Source organism: Sporothrix brasiliensis (assembly GCF_000820605.1).
Source record: "Sporothrix brasiliensis 5110 chromosome Unknown Cont18, whole genome shotgun sequence".
In the NCBI taxonomy this organism is placed as follows: Eukaryota; Fungi; Ascomycota; class Sordariomycetes; order Ophiostomatales; family Ophiostomataceae; genus Sporothrix; species Sporothrix brasiliensis.
Window position 1 is genome coordinate 1552588 of NW_024467137.1, and position 23017 is coordinate 1575604.

The 23017-nt window shown below is 57.0% G+C and overlaps 6 protein-coding genes across 6 annotated transcripts; 2 read left to right on the top strand and 4 right to left on the bottom strand.

The window, feature by feature from the left end:
- Positions 1-412: 412 nt before the first annotated feature.
- On the bottom strand, positions 413-3375 carry SPBR_01292 (V-type H+-transporting ATPase subunit I; the record flags this gene model as incomplete). The annotated part of the gene is made up of 4 exons (XM_040759603.1): positions 413-537; positions 627-2987; positions 3069-3147; positions 3244-3375. The coding sequence occupies 4 exons, from the start codon at positions 3373-3375 to the stop codon at positions 413-415; spliced, it is 2697 nt and encodes an 898-aa protein (XP_040619436.1).
- Positions 3376-4248: 873 nt separating this feature from the next.
- Positions 4249-6287, bottom strand: SPBR_01454 (leucine rich repeat domain containing protein; the record flags this gene model as incomplete). Its single annotated transcript, XM_040759765.1, has 2 exons — positions 4249-5726; positions 5801-6287. The coding sequence occupies 2 exons, from the start codon at positions 6285-6287 to the stop codon at positions 4249-4251; spliced, it is 1965 nt and encodes a 654-aa protein (XP_040619437.1).
- Positions 6288-10805: 4518 nt separating this feature from the next.
- Positions 10806-13953, bottom strand: SPBR_01273 (phd finger domain containing protein; the record flags this gene model as incomplete). Its single annotated transcript, XM_040759584.1, has 3 exons — positions 10806-10873; positions 10972-12569; positions 12668-13953. 3 exons carry the CDS (start codon positions 13951-13953, stop codon positions 10806-10808), a joined length of 2952 nt encoding a protein of 983 aa, XP_040619438.1.
- Positions 13954-15073: 1120 nt separating this feature from the next.
- Positions 15074-16287, bottom strand: SPBR_01793 (ditrans,polycis-polyprenyl diphosphate synthase; the record flags this gene model as incomplete). Its single annotated transcript, XM_040760103.1, has 3 exons — positions 15074-15668; positions 15726-15985; positions 16066-16287. 3 exons carry the CDS (start codon positions 16285-16287, stop codon positions 15074-15076), a joined length of 1077 nt encoding a protein of 358 aa, XP_040619439.1.
- Positions 16288-17157: 870 nt separating this feature from the next.
- SPBR_01929 (uncharacterized protein) lies at positions 17158-18085 on the top strand (the record flags this gene model as incomplete). Its single annotated transcript, XM_040760239.1, has 2 exons — positions 17158-17412; positions 17510-18085. The coding sequence occupies 2 exons, from the start codon at positions 17158-17160 to the stop codon at positions 18083-18085; spliced, it is 831 nt and encodes a 276-aa protein (XP_040619440.1).
- A 1901-nt stretch (positions 18086-19986) lies between these two features.
- SPBR_01313 (involucrin repeat protein) lies at positions 19987-22846 on the top strand (the record flags this gene model as incomplete). The annotated part of the gene is made up of 3 exons (XM_040759624.1): positions 19987-20139; positions 20221-22686; positions 22748-22846. 3 exons carry the CDS (start codon positions 19987-19989, stop codon positions 22844-22846), a joined length of 2718 nt encoding a protein of 905 aa, XP_040619441.1.
- Between the last annotated feature and the right edge of the window lie 171 nt (positions 22847-23017).

Consider the following 23017-nt stretch of genomic DNA (forward strand, 5'->3'; position numbering starts at 1 on the left):
GGCGAACGCCGCCGTCAATACGGAAGCACCGCGTATCTACAGTAGTATTGGGCTTCAAGTGACGTGTGCAGTAAATTTACAGAGCGTAACGAGTAAGAAAGCATGAATATTTGATCTACTAAAACTACAGTCGATGGAAAGAAGGCGAGGAAGACCGTCTGCCCTTTGCGCCCCCCAACCCGACAAAATTAGAGACATGTAGACATATGAAGCAGGACAAATGAGATGGGACAAGAGATGCGGGAAAAACAAAACAAAATATGAAAGAAGCAGAAAAGACTAAACCAATGTGTTATGCAACAGGTGGCGCCCACCGACCCTTTCTTATAATGATGATGGTGATGACAAAAAGAAACAAGGCAAACAATCCACGATACTTCGACAAACCGCTGGGACACCACAGCAGGGCTGATCAACCCAGGTATTCCTTGAGCTCTTCCGACTCCTCCAGCTGCTGTTTGAAGGAGAAGGGCGCAAACGGCCAGCCGCCGAATTCGGCAAACTTGGAGAACGACTCGACCCAGGCGAGACGGAGGGCTAATGTGTGTTAGTGAGTGGACAAATAAAATAAAACGAAGGATATAAAAGTAGGGGGGAGAGGGGGGTTTCATCTGCTGTGAACTTACAGTGAAGCATGGCCGACACACCCTCCATGACAATCAGAATGATGACGGACAGCGAGAAGAACATGGTAAAGGTAATGACAATGGCAATCACACCCGTGATGCCGCGCATGTTGAGCGCCGGGGCCAGCGTCATCGACCACAGCACCGCACTGAGCTGCTGGTGCGCCAGTGACAGCGCCCACAGACGGAGGTACGAAGCTGTGTGCGACACGCAGTTGAGACAGAACTCGATCGTGTGGATGACCTGGTGGATCATGACCTCGCTGAACTCGAATTCCTCGTGCTCGTCGTCGTCGCCGCCGCCGCCGCCAATGTCCTGCGACAGCATGCCGACGCCCTCGCCGCCGTCGCTGTCTAGGCTCAGGTGGCTGGCGCGACGCGCGTGGCCGATGTTGCTGCTGTTGCCGTTGCCGTTGCCGAGAGCAGCGTTGTTGTTGTTGTTGTTGTCGTCGTCGTCGTCGTCACCGTCCAGGGCGCTCACGTGCGACCGCTCGCCAATGCCGCGGTACCCGTGGCCGCGCGCCTTGTTGTGCTCCCAGCGCAGGTACAAGGGCTTGAGGAACAGCAGGATGGGCACCTGGGCAAACGCCAGCAGCAGCAGGATCACCTGGACGTACTCCTGGCCCTTGTACAGCCGCATGTCCAGCGAGCCGGGCTGCAGGAACATGTAGATGAGCATGTTGAGCAGACCGGGCGGGCTCTGGCCAATGGCGAGCCAGTCGACCGACCACTTGTACAGGATGCACATGACCAGGTAACCAAAGATGGCCTGGAAGAAGATCATGCCGGGCACAAAGTTGCCCCAGATGTCAATCGTCTTCTTAAAGTGGCGCGCGTTGATATACGAGAAGCACAGCGAGTACGTCATGTGCGCCCAGCCGAGGATGATGCTCATCTTCATCTTGTAGCTGTTGCTGAACAGCAGGTCGTTCTCCGTGCCGTGCCACATCCAGTCCAGACCAAAGGGGTAGCGGTAGCCGCCCTTGAGCTTGGCCGACACCGTCATGCCGTCGCGGAAGTTGGGCGGGACATCCCACTCCCACGCACTGGGGAAGAGCGTCATCGACTTGGAGAACACATCGTTGTAGACCAGGCCCGTAAACACCGAGAAGACGGCCATCACCAGCGCAATGTACCGCCCGTAGTAGACCATGGCGAACAGCTCAAACGTCACCTTCTTGAGCGGCTTCTCCCAGTAGATCATCGCCAGTGCCGCCGACAGCATGATGACGGCGTGGCCGAAATCACCAAACATGACGGCAAACAGGAACGGGAACGTCACAATGACAGGCAGCGCCGGGTTGACTTCCTGGTACGTCGCCGTGCCGTACGCGTTGACAATCGTCTGGAACCCCTCGGTGAACTTGTTCGTCTTGAGATACGTCGGCGGTTTCTTGTTGGTGCGGATCTCGTTGATAATCGACGGCACCGCCAGGCCCGCGCGGTTCGTCACGTCCTGCAGCGTCGTGCGGATCAGCGGCAGGTCGTTGGTCGGGCACCAGCCCTCGGCGATGAGCGTGCGGCGCGCGCGGTCGTACGAAAACAGGTTGAGCGTGTCATACACGGCCTTCTCCTTGCTGATCAGCACCATCCACGCTGACAGCGAGCGCGCAATCTGCTCCAGCTCGGCGTCCAAGGTCGTCTGCGTGTTGCGCAGCACATTCTGCACGTCGCTGAGGCGCGCGTTGACCTCGTGGATCTGGTCGCGGCGCAGGTCGCTGTTCTCGTCCACGCTGTACACCTCGGCGCTCATCGATTCCGAGATCTTGCGGATCTTGGCGAGGATCTCCGACCCGTGGGCAAAGATGACAAAGACGTTCTTGTGCACCGACTCGTTGGTGCTGGGGTCGACCAGCGGCTCGGGGATTTCAGACTGGTTCATGTACAGGTTGCCGCGCAGCGTGCGCCACAGGATCCGCTCAAACGCACCGACGCGGTCGCGCGCAATCACACCGGCCACAAAGCCAATGTTCATGCCGCCAAACGACGCCTGCTGCTGCCGGTCGCTGGCGCTCTGCCCGCCGCTCTGCTCGACGTCGTTGAGCAGTGGCGCGTCGTCGTCGATGCTGTCGATGCCGCCACCACCATCCGTCGAGGCACGGATCTCGTCGACGTTGCCGTGCGCGCGGTCAAAGAAGCCGCCCGCCTCGCGCAGCACCCAACGCCACTCGGTCAGCTCCACCTCGCGCTTCTTGAGCGTCTCGTAGCTGTCGTTCAGCTGGAAGACGCGGTGCTCGAGGCTCTGGCACCGTTCTGCCAGGCCGTCAATCTCGGCCGTGCTCGGGGCAGCAAGGGAATCGGTGTCGAGATCGAGTTTGCGGAGCGGCACACCGGCCTTTTCCATCTGCGTAGCAAAGTAACCTGTCCCCATTCGTTAGCTCCTTCCGTCGTTTTCCCGCAGACACCCCGTACAGCTCGGCCGAAATGTTCATCACAACGTACGCAGTTGACGCTCCACATTGTCGAGGCGTCGAATCTCTTGTGTAAAGGCTCTCTGGAAGGCATTGACGTCGCCGTTGAGCTGCATCCCATGTCAGTATCCAGCCGCACACCTAAAGGCCCCATGACCAACAAGCCAGATTCTACCGCCGTCCTCAAACCGATATGCAAAACGTACGTCTCGGAACTGCACGAGTCCGATCTCGCCCAATGCGTTGACAACCTCCCGTCCAATCTCGTTCGAGATGTAGAGCTGCACCATGCTCATGTCCGCCGAGCGGAACGGCGTGTCCCGCGCCGCCGGCGCCATGGTTGTCGTGTCTGCTTTGTTGTCGACGTGGTAACGGAAATGAATGCTGTCGAAGGAGAGGTCGATGCCGGTGACAAGAGTCCCTCGATGCGGATGGCGGGAGGGGAAGTAAAGGAGTGACGTTGCGCCGTGGGTTGTCCGGAGCTTCGAGGTTTGAAAAGACCGTAGATATAGCTCTTTACTGGCAATTAGGGGAGGTGCCAACTGTGGCAGCCTGCGGCATATGTTTAGACGCTAACTCCCGTTCGAGTATTGATGCCTCAGGCATAAGTCACGTGCAGCCCAACTTGTTATGTAATCATGCACCTTTGGTCACAATTGCATCAACTGTGTCTATTCCTCTGTATTACAGCACGCTGTGAATAATGTATTGCTCCGATTTCCAACTACAACACGTCACACTTTAGGCATGCTTCAAAACATTTGATATTTACCGTTTGTTTTATTCAATTAAGAACTATGTCGTACAGTGCCAATAAATAACTTTCAAAAAATCAGATCCCACATTCCAGTTTTTCCAATCCGCCATCCCAGAGAGAATATCGCAAACAAGTTGGTAATTGGTGAAAAATATTAAAACGCCGGATAATGGTGACCAAATAGCATGTCATAATCGCTGCAACAAAAACAGGTTCCGCTTGCCAAATGCACTTTTGTGGTCCTTTTCCAAAACGCTCTCGCAAGTAAGGGGGAAAAGTATTCAGAAAACATTCGGCGCTCGCTTTTGGAACTGAATCTCGCTGGTCGTTAATGTCTTTCTTTTGGTCGTAAAAATGAAGCCAAAAAACTGTCGCAGTGGTATGTGGTATATAAAAGCGAAAAAGCAGCGAGTGAAGAATTTCATGTCGTAAGTCTCGGTGGTGATACGGCGCATTACAGTTTGCGGCCAAACATGTAGGAGCCGTACATGCCGCCGACCTTGGCGTGAGCGACGGGAATCTTGCGCATGCCCCAGGACTGCGCACCCATCTTCCACTTCCGGGAGCCATTCTCCATGGCAAACGTGCCACGGGTGCAGACAGAGCCGGGGAGAGAGGACCGCCCGCGGCCGCTCGTAACAGACGGACGAGGGCTGCCGCGCACAAGCCACGAGCGGGAACCAATCTCCGATTGGCGCCAGCCCATGCGATGCAGAGCGGTGTTGGACTTGGCAACGCGCTTGAACACCGGGTCAGACACCTCAATGACCTCCAGAGGCCACGTCTTCTGGCCCAGAAGGAGGCCATCGATGAGGAGAGAAGCGAGGTTGAAGTTCTCAACGTCCATGTCGGAGAGGTCCAGGTAACGGAGCTCATGGGGAAGAGGAGTATGGCCGTTGTCGACCTTTTCCTCTGCCGGTGCTTGTCCAATATGCACGATGGTGCCGACGTCGTCCAGGCTCAGACCACGGCCGAGCGCCAGCTCCTCGAGGTGAGCGGCCTGCTCGCGGAGGTGGGGAAGATGCGACTCGTTCATCTTGCTACCCTTCAGGCTCAAGGACTTGAGGGTCTTGGGAAGGATGGGGAGCAGACGAGAAACATCCTCAACTTCAAGAAGCTGGAATGTGGAGGCATCACAGCCCAGACTGAGGAAGACCAACGTGTCTCGGTTCACAGCCGGGTGGTTCGTCAAGAAGTTGATGACGCCGTCGGCGGTCAGAAGAGAGCACTTGGCCAGGTTCAGATGCGAGATGCGTGCCGTGGTGGGAATGCTCATGAGCGCTTCGTCGGTAACGCGCGTGCCTGCGAGGTCCAGGTGCGTCAGGCGGTTCAGCTTCGGCAGGAGGAACTCAAAAACAGCGGACGGCAGGGTGATACACTTGTGCAGAGACAGGCGCTGGATACCGAGTTTCTGAGGCCAGGTCGAGTCCGTGGAGTCCGGGCCCTCGCTCGCAGCGATCGCCGCAAAGGCGTTGCGGAACTGAACCGAAGAGCTGCCGCACAGGTCAAGTGCCGCCAGTCGCGGAAGGCCGACAAGCAGCTTCCGGATGACGTTCTCGTCAATGTCACCGTCGAGGTAGTCCTGGACAAGGAACTCCTGCAGGTTGGGCGTCATGTTGAGGCAGCGGAGGAGAGTCTCGGCCGTCAGGTTCTTGGCGGCAGCGCGTGCGCTGGCGGTGGCGAACAAGCTGACGGGACTGAAGTGAGAAAAGTCCAGACGGCGGACCCATTCCCCGCGCGGGGCGTGCGCCTCGAGCTGGGTGAAGAACTTTTGGAAGTTGCGCGAGTGCGGAACGATAACACGGCGATACAGTGCCTCGAGGGTCTTGTCGTGGACAGACGAGGAAGTGACCAGCAGTGACATGAGGTCCACATTGCGGCGGTCGATGCCGTTTGGTGGCGTGTCAAGGATGAGGTGGTCCACGATCATGCCTGTATAATAGGTTAGCTAGGTGCTGTACCAAAAAGAAATAATAATAACAAAATGACTCTATATGCCAACTTACGGAAGATCTCGATGGGCAGAGTCTCGAAAGGCTGCTTCGACTTTGTGAGCTTGACATCTTCCACGTCATTCATGACAGTGTCGGTGAGATCAATAACAGACGATGCATCCACCTGGGACTCCATGGCAGACCCGGTGTTCAGCCAGGCCAGAGAACGAGCAAAGGACTGGGCCAAGTCGTTCTCTCTGGCCTTGAGATCAAATTCGACGGCCCCATGCTGGCTGGGAAGCAGCAGCATGTTGTTGTCGGAGGGGATGACGTCGCCTGCGGTGCTCGGTGTGGAGAGGGGAGAGGTGGGCGTCGAGGGCTCGTCGGAGACGGCCACCTCATGGGCCAGGTGCTTGAGGTTGTGGGAGCTGTAGGAAGAGATCTTGGAAGAGGTAAAGGTCTGGGCCAGGTCCGAGTCGCGCTCGCGGATGGAGGAGAAAGACGACCGACCCAGGCCGACCGGCGAGGGCGACCTCATAAAGCGAGGTTTGGGCGACATCTTATTGTTGTTTGCGGGAGCGTTCGCTCCCTTAATGTTGGTGTGCACGAGGGCTCCGGGTTTGTACATTAAATTGACGGGCAGGGAGAGTCACGAGGCGTCAAGGAGGATCGCGTCTGGCGGTCTATCAGATCCAACTGAAAAGTGGTCGAGCTGTCAGTGAGTGCTGCAGGTGAATGGGGGGGTGGCGGGTGCGTGGACGGCTGGGCTGTGAATCGTGTGGACGGATGTGATTTGAGATCCGGGGTGTGTGGGATAAAACAAGGGTAGAGAGGAAAACGGAGAAAGGAAGAAAGGAAGACAGAAAAAAATAAGAAGCAAAGAAAGAATCGAGGGAATGAAAGAGGGGAAGTACACGATGGAAAACAAGAGAAGTAACAGATATTATGGTCCCAAAGGCGAAATTGTGCAAGAACTTTAAAAAAATCAATATACGGAAGGCGCAACCAAGGGGGTGTATGGTAGGCAGTGCTAAGTGCTAGTGTGGTGTGTATGTAAACCAACGAGCAACAGTCAAGGGAGGTGACACGAGGCCCGAAGCAAAGCGTCAGAGCCGTTTTCTATTAGTCAAAAAGTCGACCTGTTAGGTAACGAATTGGCCGGCTTTGTTGTAGGCGGCAGCAGTGGAGAGGGGAAAGCGCCCAGACGACCAGGCCCAGTGCGTGTTGCTTTTTCCTCATTGAGGCAAAGGAAGGCACGAATGGCCGTTATGAATAATAGAAACGCTGTTCGTGTTGAAAACAGAAGGAGCTGTCGGATGGTCGTCGTGCTCGTGACGTTCACCTAGACGTACTTCCTTCCTGATTCTGCATCGTCTGGGTCGAGGCCCCTCACGCCCCTGAATCTCAGAGCCGCTTATGTTTTTGTCTCTTTTTTTGGCGATTCTCTTTTTCTCTTTCTCTTCTTTTCATCGAATATTCTGGTCTCGACTCTGGTCACTCTGCTTTGTGTCTCGGGCAACTGCCCCGGATTATTGCTTTGTTTGGTCCAGAAAAGGAATGGACGAGTAGGGAAGGCGCAAGAGCCAAAGTGGTGAAAGATTATAATAATGGTGGAACTGGAGAAGGTGCATGCCGAAGCCCACGGAATGAAGGTGAGACGAAAAAAAAAAATACCGGCGACTTACGTTATGAGAAAGGTTGGGCGAGGCAATGTTGCGTGAGAACCACCGCTGGTCGACCACGTCAAAGCTGGGCAGAATGGCGTGTGGATGCTGCCGTCGGTAGAAGGGTCAATTTGATAATCGTTGGGCCTTTGGTTAAAGCAGTGGTGCAGTGCTGGTGTGTTGTCGTGATCCAAATCGGCAGGAATGGCTTGTTAGCTTTTGAGAGGAAAGAGCGATCAAACAGCACAGGAACAATATTCACAATGACATGGGAGGTTGTTTACATCTGGGCCATTGGCTATATACCATGTACGGTTCTACAAACAGGAACCTCACGGCGGGTGGGCTTGCCGTCATCGCCACTATCGGCGTTTGGTTTTGTTGGAATGACGAGCGAGGTCCTGCGGTTTCGCAGCAGCTGGTGACAGATCCGAGCATAGCCTACCAGAAAGTTAGAGTCATCAGGCCAGCTCTGCTCGCTCGCGGGCGGCCTGGGGAAGTGGCCGAGGCGTAACGTAGGAGCTAAAAACAGGCGAAAAAAATTACGAAAGACAGGGAAAGCAGAGAATTATTATGGGGATTTATATCAGAGGGAGGCGAAAAAGGGCGTCCGGTAAGACTACAAACAACGAAACGAGTAGTGGATTCCAGCGAGGTGAACCGCTTCGGCCTGGCCTGGCTCGCAGTTCCCAGCGTAATAATAAGCCCCGGAGCAGGCTCGGCAGGTAACTTGGCGGATGGCACCAGGATATTGGTGTGTCTTGGCTAAGCGCTATGACGGCGTACAACGTAAGAAAAGAAAAACAAAGAAGGGGGCAATTCCACCAGCACGGCGTATTGTGTGAGGATTCTGCGCAAGGACGCCGTCCCACTGTATTTGCTGGTCACCTGAGCACAAGTACGTTTTGCAGCCCGCATATTCACCCCTGATTGGCTGATGATTTGCTAATAGAAACCGTGGGCCACTCACACCGCACAGCTACGTCGTTAGAAGAGCCCGCTGCTGTTGCAATGCATGGCGGCTCTTTGCGGTCTCCCTTTCTTACACTCAGTGGCAGCGTCTCGTCCAGTCGTTCGGTTTTTGTTAGTTAACCATTACTTGAGTTTTACTCCATCCAGCACAACGTGACACACAAAATACGGCAGGACAACATCTGCTGATTGCTTTTGTTGTTTCTGCTGCCTCCCGGAACTTCCTCAACAACATGTCGGAAGCTGCTGAGACGATTTCAAATATGTGCCAGCTATGGTACCTCCCTTCCGTATATGCAAACGCTGGTCGTGGCTCGATTCGGTGCAGGAAAGGACAGAAGAATCACACTTCGCAGTTGCGCCGCACAGGGGTGTTATTGACTTGCGCGGAAAGAGGCAGAGGCCTGGCTTAGTCCGCGGAGGTACGATTAATGGAATCCATCCAAAAAGGTAACTCAAACCTTCGTCCTTCGAATGGCGGAGACAAAAGACGTTTGTAAAGACTAACAACTACAACATACAAGATCATAGCATCGTACATTTGCTTCGTTGGTGGTCCAATCGAAGAGAACGAGCGGCAAGCGTCGAGAATGATTGCGAGTACACAATAGAGGCCCACGGGGCTGGCCCCAGGCAGCCGACAGTTTGCGAGTGAAACCGCACATTGCAAGCCAGGACACGTTCATTGGGCGGGAACCAAGCTACAGCAGGGGTCATTGTGACGCATCTGAGCTTCCCCGTGTTCCCGCCCGCCTCACTTACACCCGGACTCCATTATTTCCTTTTTGAGCAGTACAGTCGGTCGCTCTGTCAAGGGAATGGGGCCCAGACCTGCGTCTGGCTTCCGAATCCCTGTGTGGAGTGCATTTTGATCTGATTATCCGCGTCTGTGCCTTCTCTTTGTGCGTCTCCTTCCGCGCTTGCCCTGCAATAATCACCGTAAAGCCAATCGCGGACATCCACATCAAGAGAAAAAGACGGAACGGGTACCACAAGGGGCCAAGACAGGAACAAAAAGTCGTGTTTGTCGTTTGTTGTTTGATTGAACGTTTCGTGTGCGACAACGGAGGACAGCAGGTTCTCCACCAATACAAGTGCGATGTCGCTTGCGCTTGGCCTGCAGCGTAATAAATGCAGTTTCTAAGCCGTTCTGGCACTGGCCTTCAGGGACCCAAACGCCTAGCGAAAATGGTATCAGAGCCCCTTGCTACGTAAATACGACAGGTGGTGCTCACGGCGACGGTGGTAACAAGTCCGAGCTTGGGCACACCGAGCTTTCTTTCGCTCAAAATGAAGCACATAAACGGGACGCATGTTCCTTTGGTACGATTTAGAATGCGGGCGGCGGACCGAGACGCTGAGGGAAGGAACTTTGGGGGAAAGAGCCATCACAAATCAATCGCAAAATGCTGAAAGCAGAGGATTCTGTTTATGGAGTAATGAAACGAAACAGAAAGAAGGCAAGTGCAACTGCGCTCTTGCCTTGGACAAGTGCATTTTGGCAATAAAATGTTCCCGTGACCATCTGGCCTCGTGACCATAACTAGACGGCCGGAATGTACGGGAAGTTACTACTGAGGTAACCGGCATTTGGGTCTGTTTCGGGGGCGCCGACCCCTGTATTACAGGGCGAAGACGCGAATGTGCAGCATTTTTCAGGTGAATCCAAGCCACTGGCGCCATTGGCTCGTTATCGTTTACTGCTGCGCCCAGTGAAGAGTCCCCTGTCCGCTGTTGAAAGCATTTCTGTCCCGTTCCACCAAACGCGGAGTCGGCCGCCCTTGCGGAGCAAAGCCGCGCTACCAAAACGTTTGCCCCTATGATGTCAGTGTAAGCCACAAAAAACAAAAGACAAAAAAGCAAAACATCGTGAACGGGCCGCAGGCGGCACAGGGTCTGTTATTTCAAATCGGACATTGCATGTGCTGCCTACCTCCTTTCACTGCATTTCTCAGACGAACCGTCTGGTTAATCATGATCGGCCATGTTTCTGACCCAGGAGCAACGCCCGTAGACTGACGCGGCCGATCCTTCTTGGACACACAATCCGTTATGCTATGTTTTGTTTGTTGCTTGCAAATGCTCTGTAATTCTGTCTGAAGAAACTGAATAGGAAAAGAAAGCCGCGACCAGTATCACCTCTGCTATGGACAAATATAGCGATGTGAGATATCGTATGAAAACAGAAAGGAAGACAGAAAAGCCACAAAGCCAAACAGAATCTCTCGTAGCCCCCAGGTAAACTCCATCATCTTTGGACGCCATATAGTATAACGAAAACAGGATGAACAAAATATACTTGCAACGGATGGACCCGTACAACATGCTAAAACAAAAAAATACCAAACCAGAACAGGTCTTACCACCCAGAACGTATACAAAGGAGGTCATTAAGCAGACAAAAGAGGACTCGTGGGATGAGAAGCACAAGCCGTCCCGATTTAACGGTTGTTCGATTTGCGGTCCCCGTTCTTTAACCGCCTCTTGCAGTCCTCGCAGTACCACTTCACTGTTGTAGAGAATTGTAGTTAGCAAGCAGATCGAGACAAAACGCTCTTGGCGCAGATACCATCGGCAACGTGGTGATGAACGAGGACAAATACATACCATTGGTTTTTGGTGCTACGCGCAGTCCAACACACTCCAGGTGGAACCACTCGCGCTTGCAATCGTCGGCATCGCACGCAATCATCTCACCGAAACTGACACGCTCGCAGTAGCAGTACAGCGGGTCGTCGTCGTCGTCGTCCTGCCCGCTTTGCTGCTGTTGTTGCTGTTGTTGCTGCTGTTGCTGTTGCTGCTGCTGCAGCTTCTGCTGGGCGGCCTGTTGCTGCTGAGACTGGTGACTGCGGCTGCTGCCACTGTGGCTGTGGCTGTGGCTGTGGCTGTGGCCGTGGCCGTGGCCCGTGACACTAATCGAGTTACTGCCATCGCCTGCACCGCTCGCGCTTTCGCGCCGGTGATGGCCGTGGGCCGCCTGTGACGAGACCGACGACGCGCCCTTCTTGTGGCTCCTCTTCAAGGTGCCGCTGCTGCTGCTGCCATTGCCATTCGACGACACGGGCTCACTCGCGCGTGCTGTCCTGGACCGGGACGAGGACGAGGCTTCTGCAAAGGTCGCCAGGGCCGGCGTGGACGGCTTGCTTGCACGTCCGCTCTTGGTCGTGACTGGCGGCGGCTGGATCGTCATGACGGAGCTCGACGGTGTCGGCTCCTTCTTTGCAGACACCTCGTCCGACTTGGCGTTGCCGCCCGACGACGCCCCGCCGTCTCGGTCTCGGTCTCTCTTCAGGTCGTGGCTATGGCCGCCCGCGGATCTAGTGCGGGTCATGGCCACCGAGGCCACGGGCGCCTCCGCTGCCTCGATCTTGAGGGTGTCCACCTTGGACGGGGTGGCAGTTTGGACGGCCGGCGCAGGGACGGCCGTCGTGCTTGAAGCGGGCGCGGGGGCGGGGATGGGTGTCGGGCCCGAGGCCGGGGTCGCAGACTCTCGACTCGGCTTGTCTGCAGGTGTTCGCGAGCCGTTTGCTTGCCCCACGGACGCCGAAGCTGACCCAGACGCTGATACACTGGCGCCATTGGTCGTTTTGTCATCTGTCGACAGTGGAACAGGAGACGGGCGCCGCTTGTTGTCATCTGCCTTGAGCTGAGCAGCGCTCTGGTCCTCTGGAGATGCTGCGTTTGGAGATGAACCACCCGGGGCGTTCTTGCCCGAGGGAGTGGCAGCTTCGGCAGGAGCCTTTACTGCGTTACTTTCACGGGACTGCACAGCATCGGGTGCCGTAATGGTTGTGGAAGAGACACCGTTGCTGCCAGCGGTGCTACCGCTGCTGGCGCCAGCGCTCGTCGCAGGCGCTGCGCTGCTGCTGCTCTTAGTAGCATCAGCATTGTCCTGCACACCGGTCTTGGCCGCGCCAGGAGCCGGGGTACTCCTTTTGCTGTCGCCAGCTTTGCTGCCTGCGGAAGACTCTGTGGCCTTCTCGGCCCGCTTCTCGGTTGACTGGCTAACGGTATTCAATGCGCTCGCATCCCCGTTCACAACGCCTTCGTGGCTCGGGCTCTTGCTGAGGGCTTCGAAGGTAGCAGGCGGGGCAAGAAGACTGCTGGAAGACGTAGCGGCAAGGGCCGGGGAGGCGCGGTCAAGCTTCGCAGGATCCGGGAAGTTGCCGATAACAGGCGACGATGCAGCCGAAGCCCCATTGCGACTAGAGGAGAGGATAAGTTAGGTTCAGGCGGAGAGCAAGACAGTTGGGCAAAAAGGGGAAAGGATAACGCAATCGAAATAAAGCACTCGTCAACGTACCTCTTTTTGGCGGCGTTTCCGCCGGCGGGCAGCGCTTTGCGCTTTTTCGCGGTGCCGTCTGGGGCAGGTGATTCGCGTGGACTCGATGTCTTGGCCTTGCTGTCATTGCTTGCCGCCGAGCCATAGACGCCGCTCAGAGCACGCTCCATTGGCACCGAGGTGGCGGCCGCTGGCTTCTCGACCTTCCGCCGCTTAGGCGCAGATGTGGGAGCGCCATTCGCTCCTGCGGCGCCGCCCGTCGCGCCGGAAATGCCCAGGCCAACACTAGCTGCAGACGCGTCGGCCGCCGTCTTCCGCGACTTGGACCCGCCGCCCGACTTTCTGGGCTCCGCCTTTTGGTGGTCGTCCGCGTCGGAGTCCTGGTGGCTGTTGGCCGCCTGGGTCTTTTGGCTGCGACGGGCCGCCACAGCCTGCTTGCGGGCGTCGCTGCGCGCAGCGGCTTCCTCGGCAATCTGCTGCGCAGCTGCCGAAAGGCTGGCGGCGCCCTCGCGGCGGGAGCGCTCAGCCTGGGCATTGTTGGTGGCGCGGCTGGCAGCGCGGTTCTCCGGGAAGGCCCAATGCGTGTTGCTCCCCCATTTGGCCTCCTCGCTAAACTCCTTTTCCAGGTGCGGCCAAATGTCGTCGATCCGGCCGAGCTGCTTGTTGAGCGCATCGTTGGCCGTCGAGATGACGTGGTTCTTCTCCTCGAGCGCGACCAGCATCTCTTTGATCTCAATGGCAACCTTGCGGAAGAGCTGCCGCCGCGGCAGATTGCTCTGGTCAAAGGCCGAGCCAGGCACAACAGGAGAGTCGCCGGCCTCGGCAGGGTTGTTCGAGGGGTGGGAGGTGGGGGGGTGCCCGTTGGCTGAGGCGAGAAGTGCATTGCTGCCTGTGCTGCTGTTTTGCGCCGTCATCGGGGCAGACACGGGCGCACTGGGAGGAGCTGTAGTGGTGCCATCATATGGCGAGCGAGTGGTGTTGGGTACTGGCTGACGGAGGGCCGTGTGGATGAGCTGGAAAAGAGCCTGCTGGGGGACGTTGATCTTTGCGTCGACCTCCTTCAGAAGCGTGAAATGCTTCACGAGCTCCTTGGGGAGCGCAGTGATTGCATCGGCAAAGTGCGTGACGCCAGGGAAGATGTCGATGGGCTGCTCCTGCGCGGCGGCCGACGCAGCATCGCGATCGCGGCCGCTCGCTCGGCTTGTGGTGGCAGACGACCTCGGCGGGTTTGTCCTGGTCTGTCGCACCGGCTGTCGTCTGTTGGGGGCCGCGTCGCTTGCAGCTGCTGGCGGTTTCGAGGTCTTCATTTTTCAAAGGTGAAGAATGGGAGCAAGGGAGGGTCGAGAGTGGTGCCTACAGTCGGCAGAGGAGGACGAGAGGAGGGGAGGAGGGGGGGGTTCGAAAGAAAACGAGGAGGTCTCGGCTCAACGATTGCTGCGTCAGTACGCGTCGGCGGTAGCTGTAACGCAGCAGCCGTCGAGAGCAGGTGAAGCTCGAAAACACAGTGTTCAATAAGAAACGAAAGAGGAAATGCACTACTAGCCCAAGTCAAACATCGACTGGCGAAGAGGGAATGTGTTGTGGCTCGAGGGCGGCGCCCAGGAAAGACGAGGCGGCGAAAGCGGAAAAGTCAGAGCGCTGGAGGCAGAGCAAGAGGGGAGGAGTGCCGCGGTTCGTTTCGACAAATAGGACTCGTCTGCGCAGGGTCACAGCATAGCTACCTGGATGTCGATGTGCAGATTGGGCTGGCGAGTGCGGACCGTACGATCGATCTGTCATGGGGAGAGGAGGAGTCGAGAGTCGAGAGCAGATTCTCGCGGATGCTGCGTTTTGGTCGAAGAGAGGCAGGAGGAACGACCCAGTAGTACGCCGTAGACGGGGGTGTGGCTACCTTCTTTTTGCAATGCGCTGCTGGTTGCACCTGCCGACTGGGGCAGCGCAGCGCGCCAGACCACCTCTGTCCGCTGTGCCCCACTTTTTACTGTACGGGAATATGTATAGCCGTGCCGATAGGTGCACGTCACAGTATGCGATAAGATAAGAGAGCTCGGTTCGCGCCAGTTACTGCCAGCGTAAGACGGCTATTGGTGCTCTAGACAAAGAGTTCTGTGACGGTACTGCATGTCCATGTCTACAGAAAGATTCGGTGGATCCGTCGTGTAAACAACAGTAAACTTGAAGTCGCATGTTACCGCTATGTAATAACAGGAAATATAAAAGGAACCAAATAAAACAAGTGACATAGATAACGCCGTGTGAGCCGAGGCCACAACATTAGAACTCGCTCGAATTAGAAAGACGTCCGCACCCGCTGTTGGAATGCTCAGCTGTCCCCGTTGATAGAACGCCATAATGCTTTGAGGACATCGAATGTTCCACAATATGTCGCCCAGGGCCAGTGGCATGGTCTCACCTCTGCCCGGCCACCTAACGCTGCTTCCGCTTACGCGGCTTCTCGTCCCGCGCCTTCTGCTTCTGCCGCCACTGCCATTCAATGAGGACGGGCAGGAAGTGCCACAGATCAAACTCGGGCCAGAAGCACTTGAGGAAGAAGACCTGCGTGTTCTGGTGGATCTGCCAGAGGATGAAGTCGCTGAAGCGGTCGACGCCGCTCGTACGGATCAGAATGTCGACCGGCGGGTCGCCCGCCGTGTACATGTGACTGTCGAGGGTTTCGGCCGTGATCGACTCAGGGTTAGGAAGCACGGTAGAGGCATTCGCGTCGCCACCGCCGGTGCTTCGAGACGGTGAGCCGGGCGGCAGTGTGGTGGTGGACGAGACGGAGCCGTCGTGCTCTTCGGACCGGGTGATTGAGGGCGCCGGGGACGTCTCCCTGATCGTAGACAGCGTCTCGGGCTTGTCGAGCTTCTTGGACAGGATCTTCTGCTTGATCCGCGTCTGGGAAAAGGCCGTGCTGGGCTGTGGTGGGCTCTGGGGGCTCGAGAACTCCTCCACGGTGGTACGGATGGATCTCGTTATTTCCTCGCGGGACGTGTACGGGAAGCAGATGTTCAGGACGGCGCTGCCATCATTAGCGGAAGGAAGGGCAACACAACCCCATGGGCAGATGGGCACTCACCGAGTGTTATTCTTCGTCACGTCGATGGCGCGCTCGACCACCTCCAGCACATCGGCCCGGATCAGGTCCCGCTGGCCGAGCACACGCACGCTGGCACCGTAGCGCTCGAGCAGCTGGCCGTGCTGGATGATCTGTTCGAGCTTGACCTTGGCCAGTTCCATCAAGCCATCCACCTCGTACTTGGGTCGCTGGAAGTTTTCAATGCTGAATGCATAAACGGTGACGACCTCGACGCCAGACTTGTAGCTAAATTCGAGGACCTAGCAGAAGGAAGGGGACGTTAGCGAACTTGGATATATACCAGCACATTCCGTCTGATAGTGCGGCACGAGCTACCCACCCGTGCAAGAGCCTCAAAACCCAGATGGTGACCCTCGATGGTTTCAATCTTGTGGTTTCGAGCAAAGCGTCTGTTGCCATCCATCACAAAGGCAATGTGCTTGGGGATCGGGCCCTGCTTGGCGGCCCCGATGGCCAGCTCGTGCAGCTGGTGCGTAATCCATTCTGCTGGCGGCGAGCTGAAGATCCAGTTGCGGAGGTGGGAGAGGTAGAGGTCCGACATGGCGCCGGCAGGTTTGCCGTTGGTTGTGATTGCCTCCCTTTTTGGTGATGTGGCGTCTGTTTGTTCTCTTGTTTTCGACTTTTCGGTTCGCGAAAGTCGGAAAAGGGCAGGTCTAACAAGACGCAGGCGTAGGCGCGTACATGAGACCGAGTGCCGCGGAGACAATGAAACTGGTAAAAAATGGCCGCCTGGGATGGAAGCGACAGGATGACGGGGCGGATTGCGCGGCGCGGTTACGATGGAAAAAGGGTCGAAGTAACCACTGACGCCCGAGTAAGATAGACGAGTGGCCAGTTTGCGCTTCCGCTTTTTGCTTGTGACGGCTGGGGAAGGGCTTGGTAGTGCGCTTGAGTGGCGCGGTTTCTCCCTGTTAGTGGCTGATCAGGCGGTTTTTGACGGTGGAATGGCAGCTACAGCAGACAACTCGCTGACAGATAACGGATAAGGCAAGAGCGACACCAGCTTACCCCGAAAATAACACATCATCGCAACCACCAACGCATTGCATCACAATCCTGTCGACCACCAACGTCACCATTGTCCGAGGACGCCCAATCTACGGCTGGAAACCTGTCCGAACAGCCTCGCCCATTTTTTTTTTTTTTACGTCTCGAACGCGCAACGCCTCGTCTGCAAGAACTGCATTCAGCCACTCGAGCGAAGGACGGTCTAGCAGCATCGTCGTCAAGCTCCGCCAAGAGCACGTGCATCCTTCAACACATCTGTCGATAGTGCACAGGCGCGGACACGTTTAGCTGCACAATACGAACGGGTGCATCCGGAACACGGGTACAAAAGACCGGGCCCCGAGCTCGCCGACCGGATCCGGTTCCTTGTCACCCAGCATATCCCCCATCTGCCGCGACGACCATGTCCTTCACCAACGCGCCCGTCACCCGCAGCCTCGTGTTTGGGCTTGCGTCAGCCTCCATCGGCGCCAGTCTCCTTGACATCAAGCACTACTTTTACATCCTCGTGGACCCGCAAATACTCCGGTACCACCAGACATGGCGGGCACTGACGTATCAGCTATGCTATACAAACTCCTCGGAGGTTTTGTTTGCATGCATGACCCTCTACCAGATGCGCATCGTTGAGCGCATGTGGGGGTCCAGAAAATATGCGGTATGCCTCCCTCCCCCTGTCTCAAAGGCGTGTGAACTTTTTAAGTTTTTTTGTATACGCCACCTGAAGACGAGTCTCTCGACTGACATTTTCATAGTCGTTCATCGCCGTGACGTTCCTCATCTCGGCCATTGTGCCGCCGATGCTGCTCTTTGTGCTCCGGGTTCTGACCAACGGGCGCGTCAACTACCTCCCTGCCGGCCCAACGGCCGTTGTGTTTGCCATCCTTGCACAGTACTACTCGATCGTGCCGCACCGGTACACCTACCGCGTGGCCTTCTCGTCCGGAGAACAACCGCCGGCCGGCGCCGACGACAGTTTTGTAGGCTTGACGCTCTCGGACAAGTCGTACCGCTACCTTCTCGCGGCACAGCTCGCGCTCTTCCAGTGGCCCGGGTCCATCCTGGCGGCGGCCGTCGGCTGGATCGTGGGCCACGCGTGGCGCAACGACGTCTTGCCCGGGCGCCTGTCTGAGTGGCGCGTACCCGGCTGGCTGGTCGGCCTGCGCACGCAGAAGCGTCGGGACGAGTTCGAGGGCCTGCGGCGGCGGCTCGAGGGCGAGAACGCCTCTGGCTCGGCTACGGGTGTCGACGGCGGTCAGACGGAGGGGCCAGCCGGTCGCCGGCGGCCCATGGGACAGCAGATATTGGACCAGTTCCGCGGGCCGATCTAGGCGGTGAGGCGGGTAGAAAGACCGGAGGCGCAAGCTCGTAAGAACGCCAGCAGATGTACATATGGGACGCGGCGTACCGTGACGCAGTTCACAGTTGGTGGGCATCCATTGCCAGTATTGAATGACATTACGTCGTATGTTTTTGTATCCCAGTCTCTCATTTACGCGTGACGATCCCCTCCACCATAAAGAGGGCGCAGCAGGGGCTCGCCGAGGGAACGGGGGCTCACAACATGGAGTGAAACAAGGAAGAAACCATGTCGCGCTGACAACTTTTTTTCTTTTCTATTTTACAAGTCGGTGTTGATCGACAAGACTGACCGGCAGAGCCTCCCCGTTTGGGTCAAATGCACGTTCTTGCCGTCGCATCCCATCTGCACATGGCAGTCAGTCGAGACATTTTTGGCGCGAAATTGGCGCTGTAATTTCCACTATCATCAATATAATGCATGCCACGCCAGCCAAGCTGGCGCGTTCGCATACCTGATCACAATCTGTGCAATCCGAGGCATGTTGTTGTTCTTTTGTAATTCTGAGAATTTATGTTTCTTTTTGTTAACCGGGAAAGCGTTCTTCGGTTATCGAACTGGGAATTGCTTGTTGACAAAGTCTCCTATACTTCGTATAACATACTTCAACTGTATTTTTGAGCCTGCTGGCTCGTGAGCTCACCTACCTACGAATAGGGGCAGGTCGTGACCACTGTGCGCCCCAGCTTCTGCTTCTGGGAGGCTTCTAAGGCCTTAACGCCCCTAAACTGGACCCCACGGACAACCCCTCAAGAGGTTGAGAGGTGCAAGCGAACTGGTAAGCGAGACTGGAAGCTGAGCGCCAGAACAGGCTTAGCGCGGTTGGTTTGCGTGCCATGGACGGCACAACAGTGCAGGAGCGACGCGTAAAGTGGATACGCAGTTCGCCGCCAGAAGCAGGAACCAGGGACCGCACCACCTTAAAACAAACCTGGCGCTGCCGCAGCCGGCCTAGGCTGAACTTGACCCCTGGCGCGAAGCGCCCAAGAAGGGAAAAGACGGGGAAGGAACCCAACGTTGCTGGCTCCATGCCCTCCTATTTTAGCAACCGCCTCTTCATTAAATAATAGTCAAGCGCTGCAAATTCTTGAACGACAGGGGAGCGAGCAAAGAAGGAACGAACGGAAGCCCGAGTCCAAAACGGAAAGCGGAATTCGATCGTAGGGAAGGAACTAACGGCCGCAGCACCTCTTTCTTTGTCCATAATCCGGACGGTTACTGTCTGCAGCGCATCTTTGTCCAAGACGATTGTCATTTCTCCCCTCGAATGCATTTCTGTCCGACTTAAGGTCAACCGTGGCAAACACTGCCGGCCGCTCGTCATTGCGTCTCGCCGAGCCTTCGGATTGCACCTGTTGTCCACTAACTGCTAATTCTCATTGGGCCGCCGAACCAACCCCCTCCCCCTTGGATCGTCGGTCTCAGATTCTCCAAAAGCATTTGCTCCTTTTTCATTTTCTCTCATTTTTCTACGTCGTGTGTTTCCATAACCGCGCACGCCGTGCTATTGTTTTCTTTTCGCGACGGCTCGTTTCGATAGTATCGTCCTTTTGCCGCCAAATATTCCGTACCTTCAGTATCTCAACACCCCTTCGATCCGCCAAATCGAGCCCCTGTCCACCCGTCCCGCGAACACGAACCAACTGCCGACATCTTCCTTGCAAGCCCATCCGTCCTCTCGCGCCACAGCCGTCTTGCCATGGCCTAACAAGCACGCAAAATACGTGGCGCTTTCTTGTTGGGACTTCAGCCGGTGCCCGACTGGAGCCTACACGACAGAGACGCGAGACACATCGGACTCGACTCGCCAGACTATAGCAGCATCCTCATCGCCGCTCGAGACGACGATATACGGACGCGCGACCCGCCACAATGAATGGTCTAGGAGCCAGGAAGGCGTTTGGCCTCGGATCGGACGAGACATCACCCTTCCAAGACGTCGTACCTACCGGTCGCGCCATGGCCAAAGGCTACAGACAAGAGATCATGAACGGATTCGAGGCAGAGCGGCCACGATACAACCCTGTGAGTTGACCGTCTGCTCGGAGGGCGGTTATGTGACACATGCACAAGCAATCGGGACTAACCACCGGCCTCCCATAATAGATGAACGCCGACCGTCCGCAGAGCTCGCCACTCGTCGACCTCAAGGACCCGATCCAGGTCCATCTACTCACCGAAACAGCACTGTCCGACAGCCGAGAATGGGTCATCCTGTCCCAGGAAGAGGTGGACGACCTGAAAAAACAGTGCCAGTCCATCACACAGCGTATTGAACAGACCCAGGCCAACCTGGCCATCCAGTCCAAGTACCGCGATGCCGCCGTCTCCATGGCAAAGCTGTACTCGCCAGGCAAGCGGAAGAGCGTTGTGAGCGACCGCAGCAGCAGCGATGCCGATGCGGAACGTCTAGCCTGCGAGCAGCGGTGCGAAGAACTGGCCACAGAGCTGTTCACATTAGAAAAGCAGCTCATGGAGCCGCAACGGCGACTCTTCCAGCACACGGCAGGCATTCTGCAGCTGACGCACCGAGCCGCCCCGCGAAACAAGAATGCCAACGGCCCGACACTGCCCGTCAACGGCATACCCGGCAGCCCCGAAAGCATGTACACGTATTCCAACGGCCGCGAGAGCATGGAGCTTGTTGCTGGCAGCGACAGCATGTTCGACGACCGCAGCTTGTATCTTCCCATCGACCAACCATTCGACCCATCTGGCCGCTCCAGAAAGAACGCCATTGAGATCCCGCAAAAGTCGCCGATCCGGAAAGAAGCAAAGGAGCTCCGCGAAGAGAGCGACCGCCTGAGGGACAGCAACGCTCGACTGCAGGTTGAGTGCGACCAACTGCGTGCTGCGAGCGATTCGGTTGGGCTTGAGCTGGCTGCATTACAGAGAGAAAGCGGCGAGCGGCTCCAGTCGATGGCCGACGCCGAGCGGCAAATCGAAGACCTGAACGGCCGCCTCCGCGAGATCATTGTCCGGTTCAACCCGAAAAAGAACGGCGGTTACGAAGGCCCTCCGGCCGGCACTGGCAACGAGCCAGGAGACGGACTCGTCTCTCAAATTCAGTACCTCGCCGAGGGCCTTGGCGTGGCACAGCAAGAGCAGGAGCTGAGTGCGTCTGCGACGGCCAGACAAGCCGACTTGGGCGGCGCACTGACACAATTCGAAGGCCGTTTGGCGGCCGTCAACGGCCAGCTGCAGCGCATCGTCTCGTCGGCTGCTGCTTCTCTAGAGCCGGTTCCGTCCGTGTCTGGAAGCAGCTCTAGTGCGGGCCTGGGCAGCCAGCTCAACTGGCTGGAGGATGTCCTGCCCACGATCGAAAAGGAAGTCGACCGAGCGGCAGAGGCGGCCAATGCATCAGCTTCGAGCCAGCAAGCAGCTGAGCAAGCAGACACGGTTCTCGCGGGCCTCTGGGACATTATGCAGTCTGGCTTCGCCGAGCAGCAGCGGAAGCGCGAGGAGCGCAAGGCATCCAGAGCATCCATGGGCCTCGGCGCCGACGAGGAGGACGATTCAGGCGACGAGTCGCCCATGAGCCCCAGCGAGACGTACTCGCTGCAGGCCTTCTCGGCCAAGGTGCAGTGGCTGTACTCGCAGACAACAAAGCTGCGCGAGCACAAGTCGGTCCTCAAGCGGCAGATTAAGCAGCAGCGCGAGCTCAACAACAAGTCGGACGCGGAGAAGGATGAGGAGCTCCAGAAAAAGATGGCCGAGCTGCAGACGACGGCAGCTGCCCTGCAGAACAAGACAGTCGAGCTGCAGCAGACACAGCGGGCGGCCGAGGAGGCACAGGACCAGCTGGCACGGACACTCCTGGACCTGAACGAGGCCCAGGAGGTAATTGCAAAGAAGGACGCCGAGGTGTCCTCGGCCAGCCGGTCGATCGAGCAGCAGTTGTCGGAGCGCACAAACAAGCTCTCTGCCCTCGAAACGCAGAGCGCGCAGATGCAGGCGGCCGTGGCGACGGCCGAAGCCAACGTGGCCAGCCTGACCGCCCAGCTCAAGGAGGCATCCGAGGCACGCGATGCGGCAGCCGCCAACGCCGCGCAGGCGGCCAAGGATGTGCAGGCCCGGGATGCCGAGGTCGAGAACCTCAACGCCATGGTAGTAGAGCTCAAGACGGAAGCCACGATTGCCAAGGCAGAGCTCGAGGGCGCGTACGGCTCACGGACACAACGCGCCAAGGACGTGGCGGCCTACTCCAAGTCGGCCGAGAACGAGGAGCTGCAGACGCAGCTCGACAAGATGAAGAAGGAGCTCACGAGCACGCTCAAGGAGTACGAGGACCTGACCAAGGATACGATCGCCGCGGAGCGCGAAAAGCTTGATCTGGAGGCCCAACTCGACGATGCCCTCGCCGCGAAGGCCGCGCTCGACGCCGAGGCCCGCGCCACGCGCGAGAAGCTCGAGGCAACCGTGGCCGCTCTCAAGGAAGAGCTGGATGCGGAGAAGCTCAAGGTGGGACCCGCGTCAGGCGGCGGTCCATCGCGCGCCGGTGCCAGCATGCTGAGCGAGCAGTTCCGTGCGACGATGAAGGAGGAGCGCAAGAAGTTCCAGGAGGAACTGAGAGTGAGTTTGCCCACTGCTTTTTTTTTGCCCTTCACGCCACAACAAGCCACAAGACTAACAGCCGCAGAACGAACAAACACAGAGACGGAAGCTCGAGGACGAGGTGCGCGCATTGAAGCGGGCTGCAGGGCCTGGCAAGAGCCCATTGAGTCCACGATAACAAGCACAAGTTCGCTTGCTTTGCTTGACCGTTCAAACCCATCTACCACTTTCAATTTCCCCAGTCTTCATCCGACCTTTCCGTCCAGATAAGGCCAGTTGCATCATATATGCAGTGGACAGCATACCGGAGTCTCTCGGCGCTTACATTGTCCGCTTTTTTTTTTTTTTT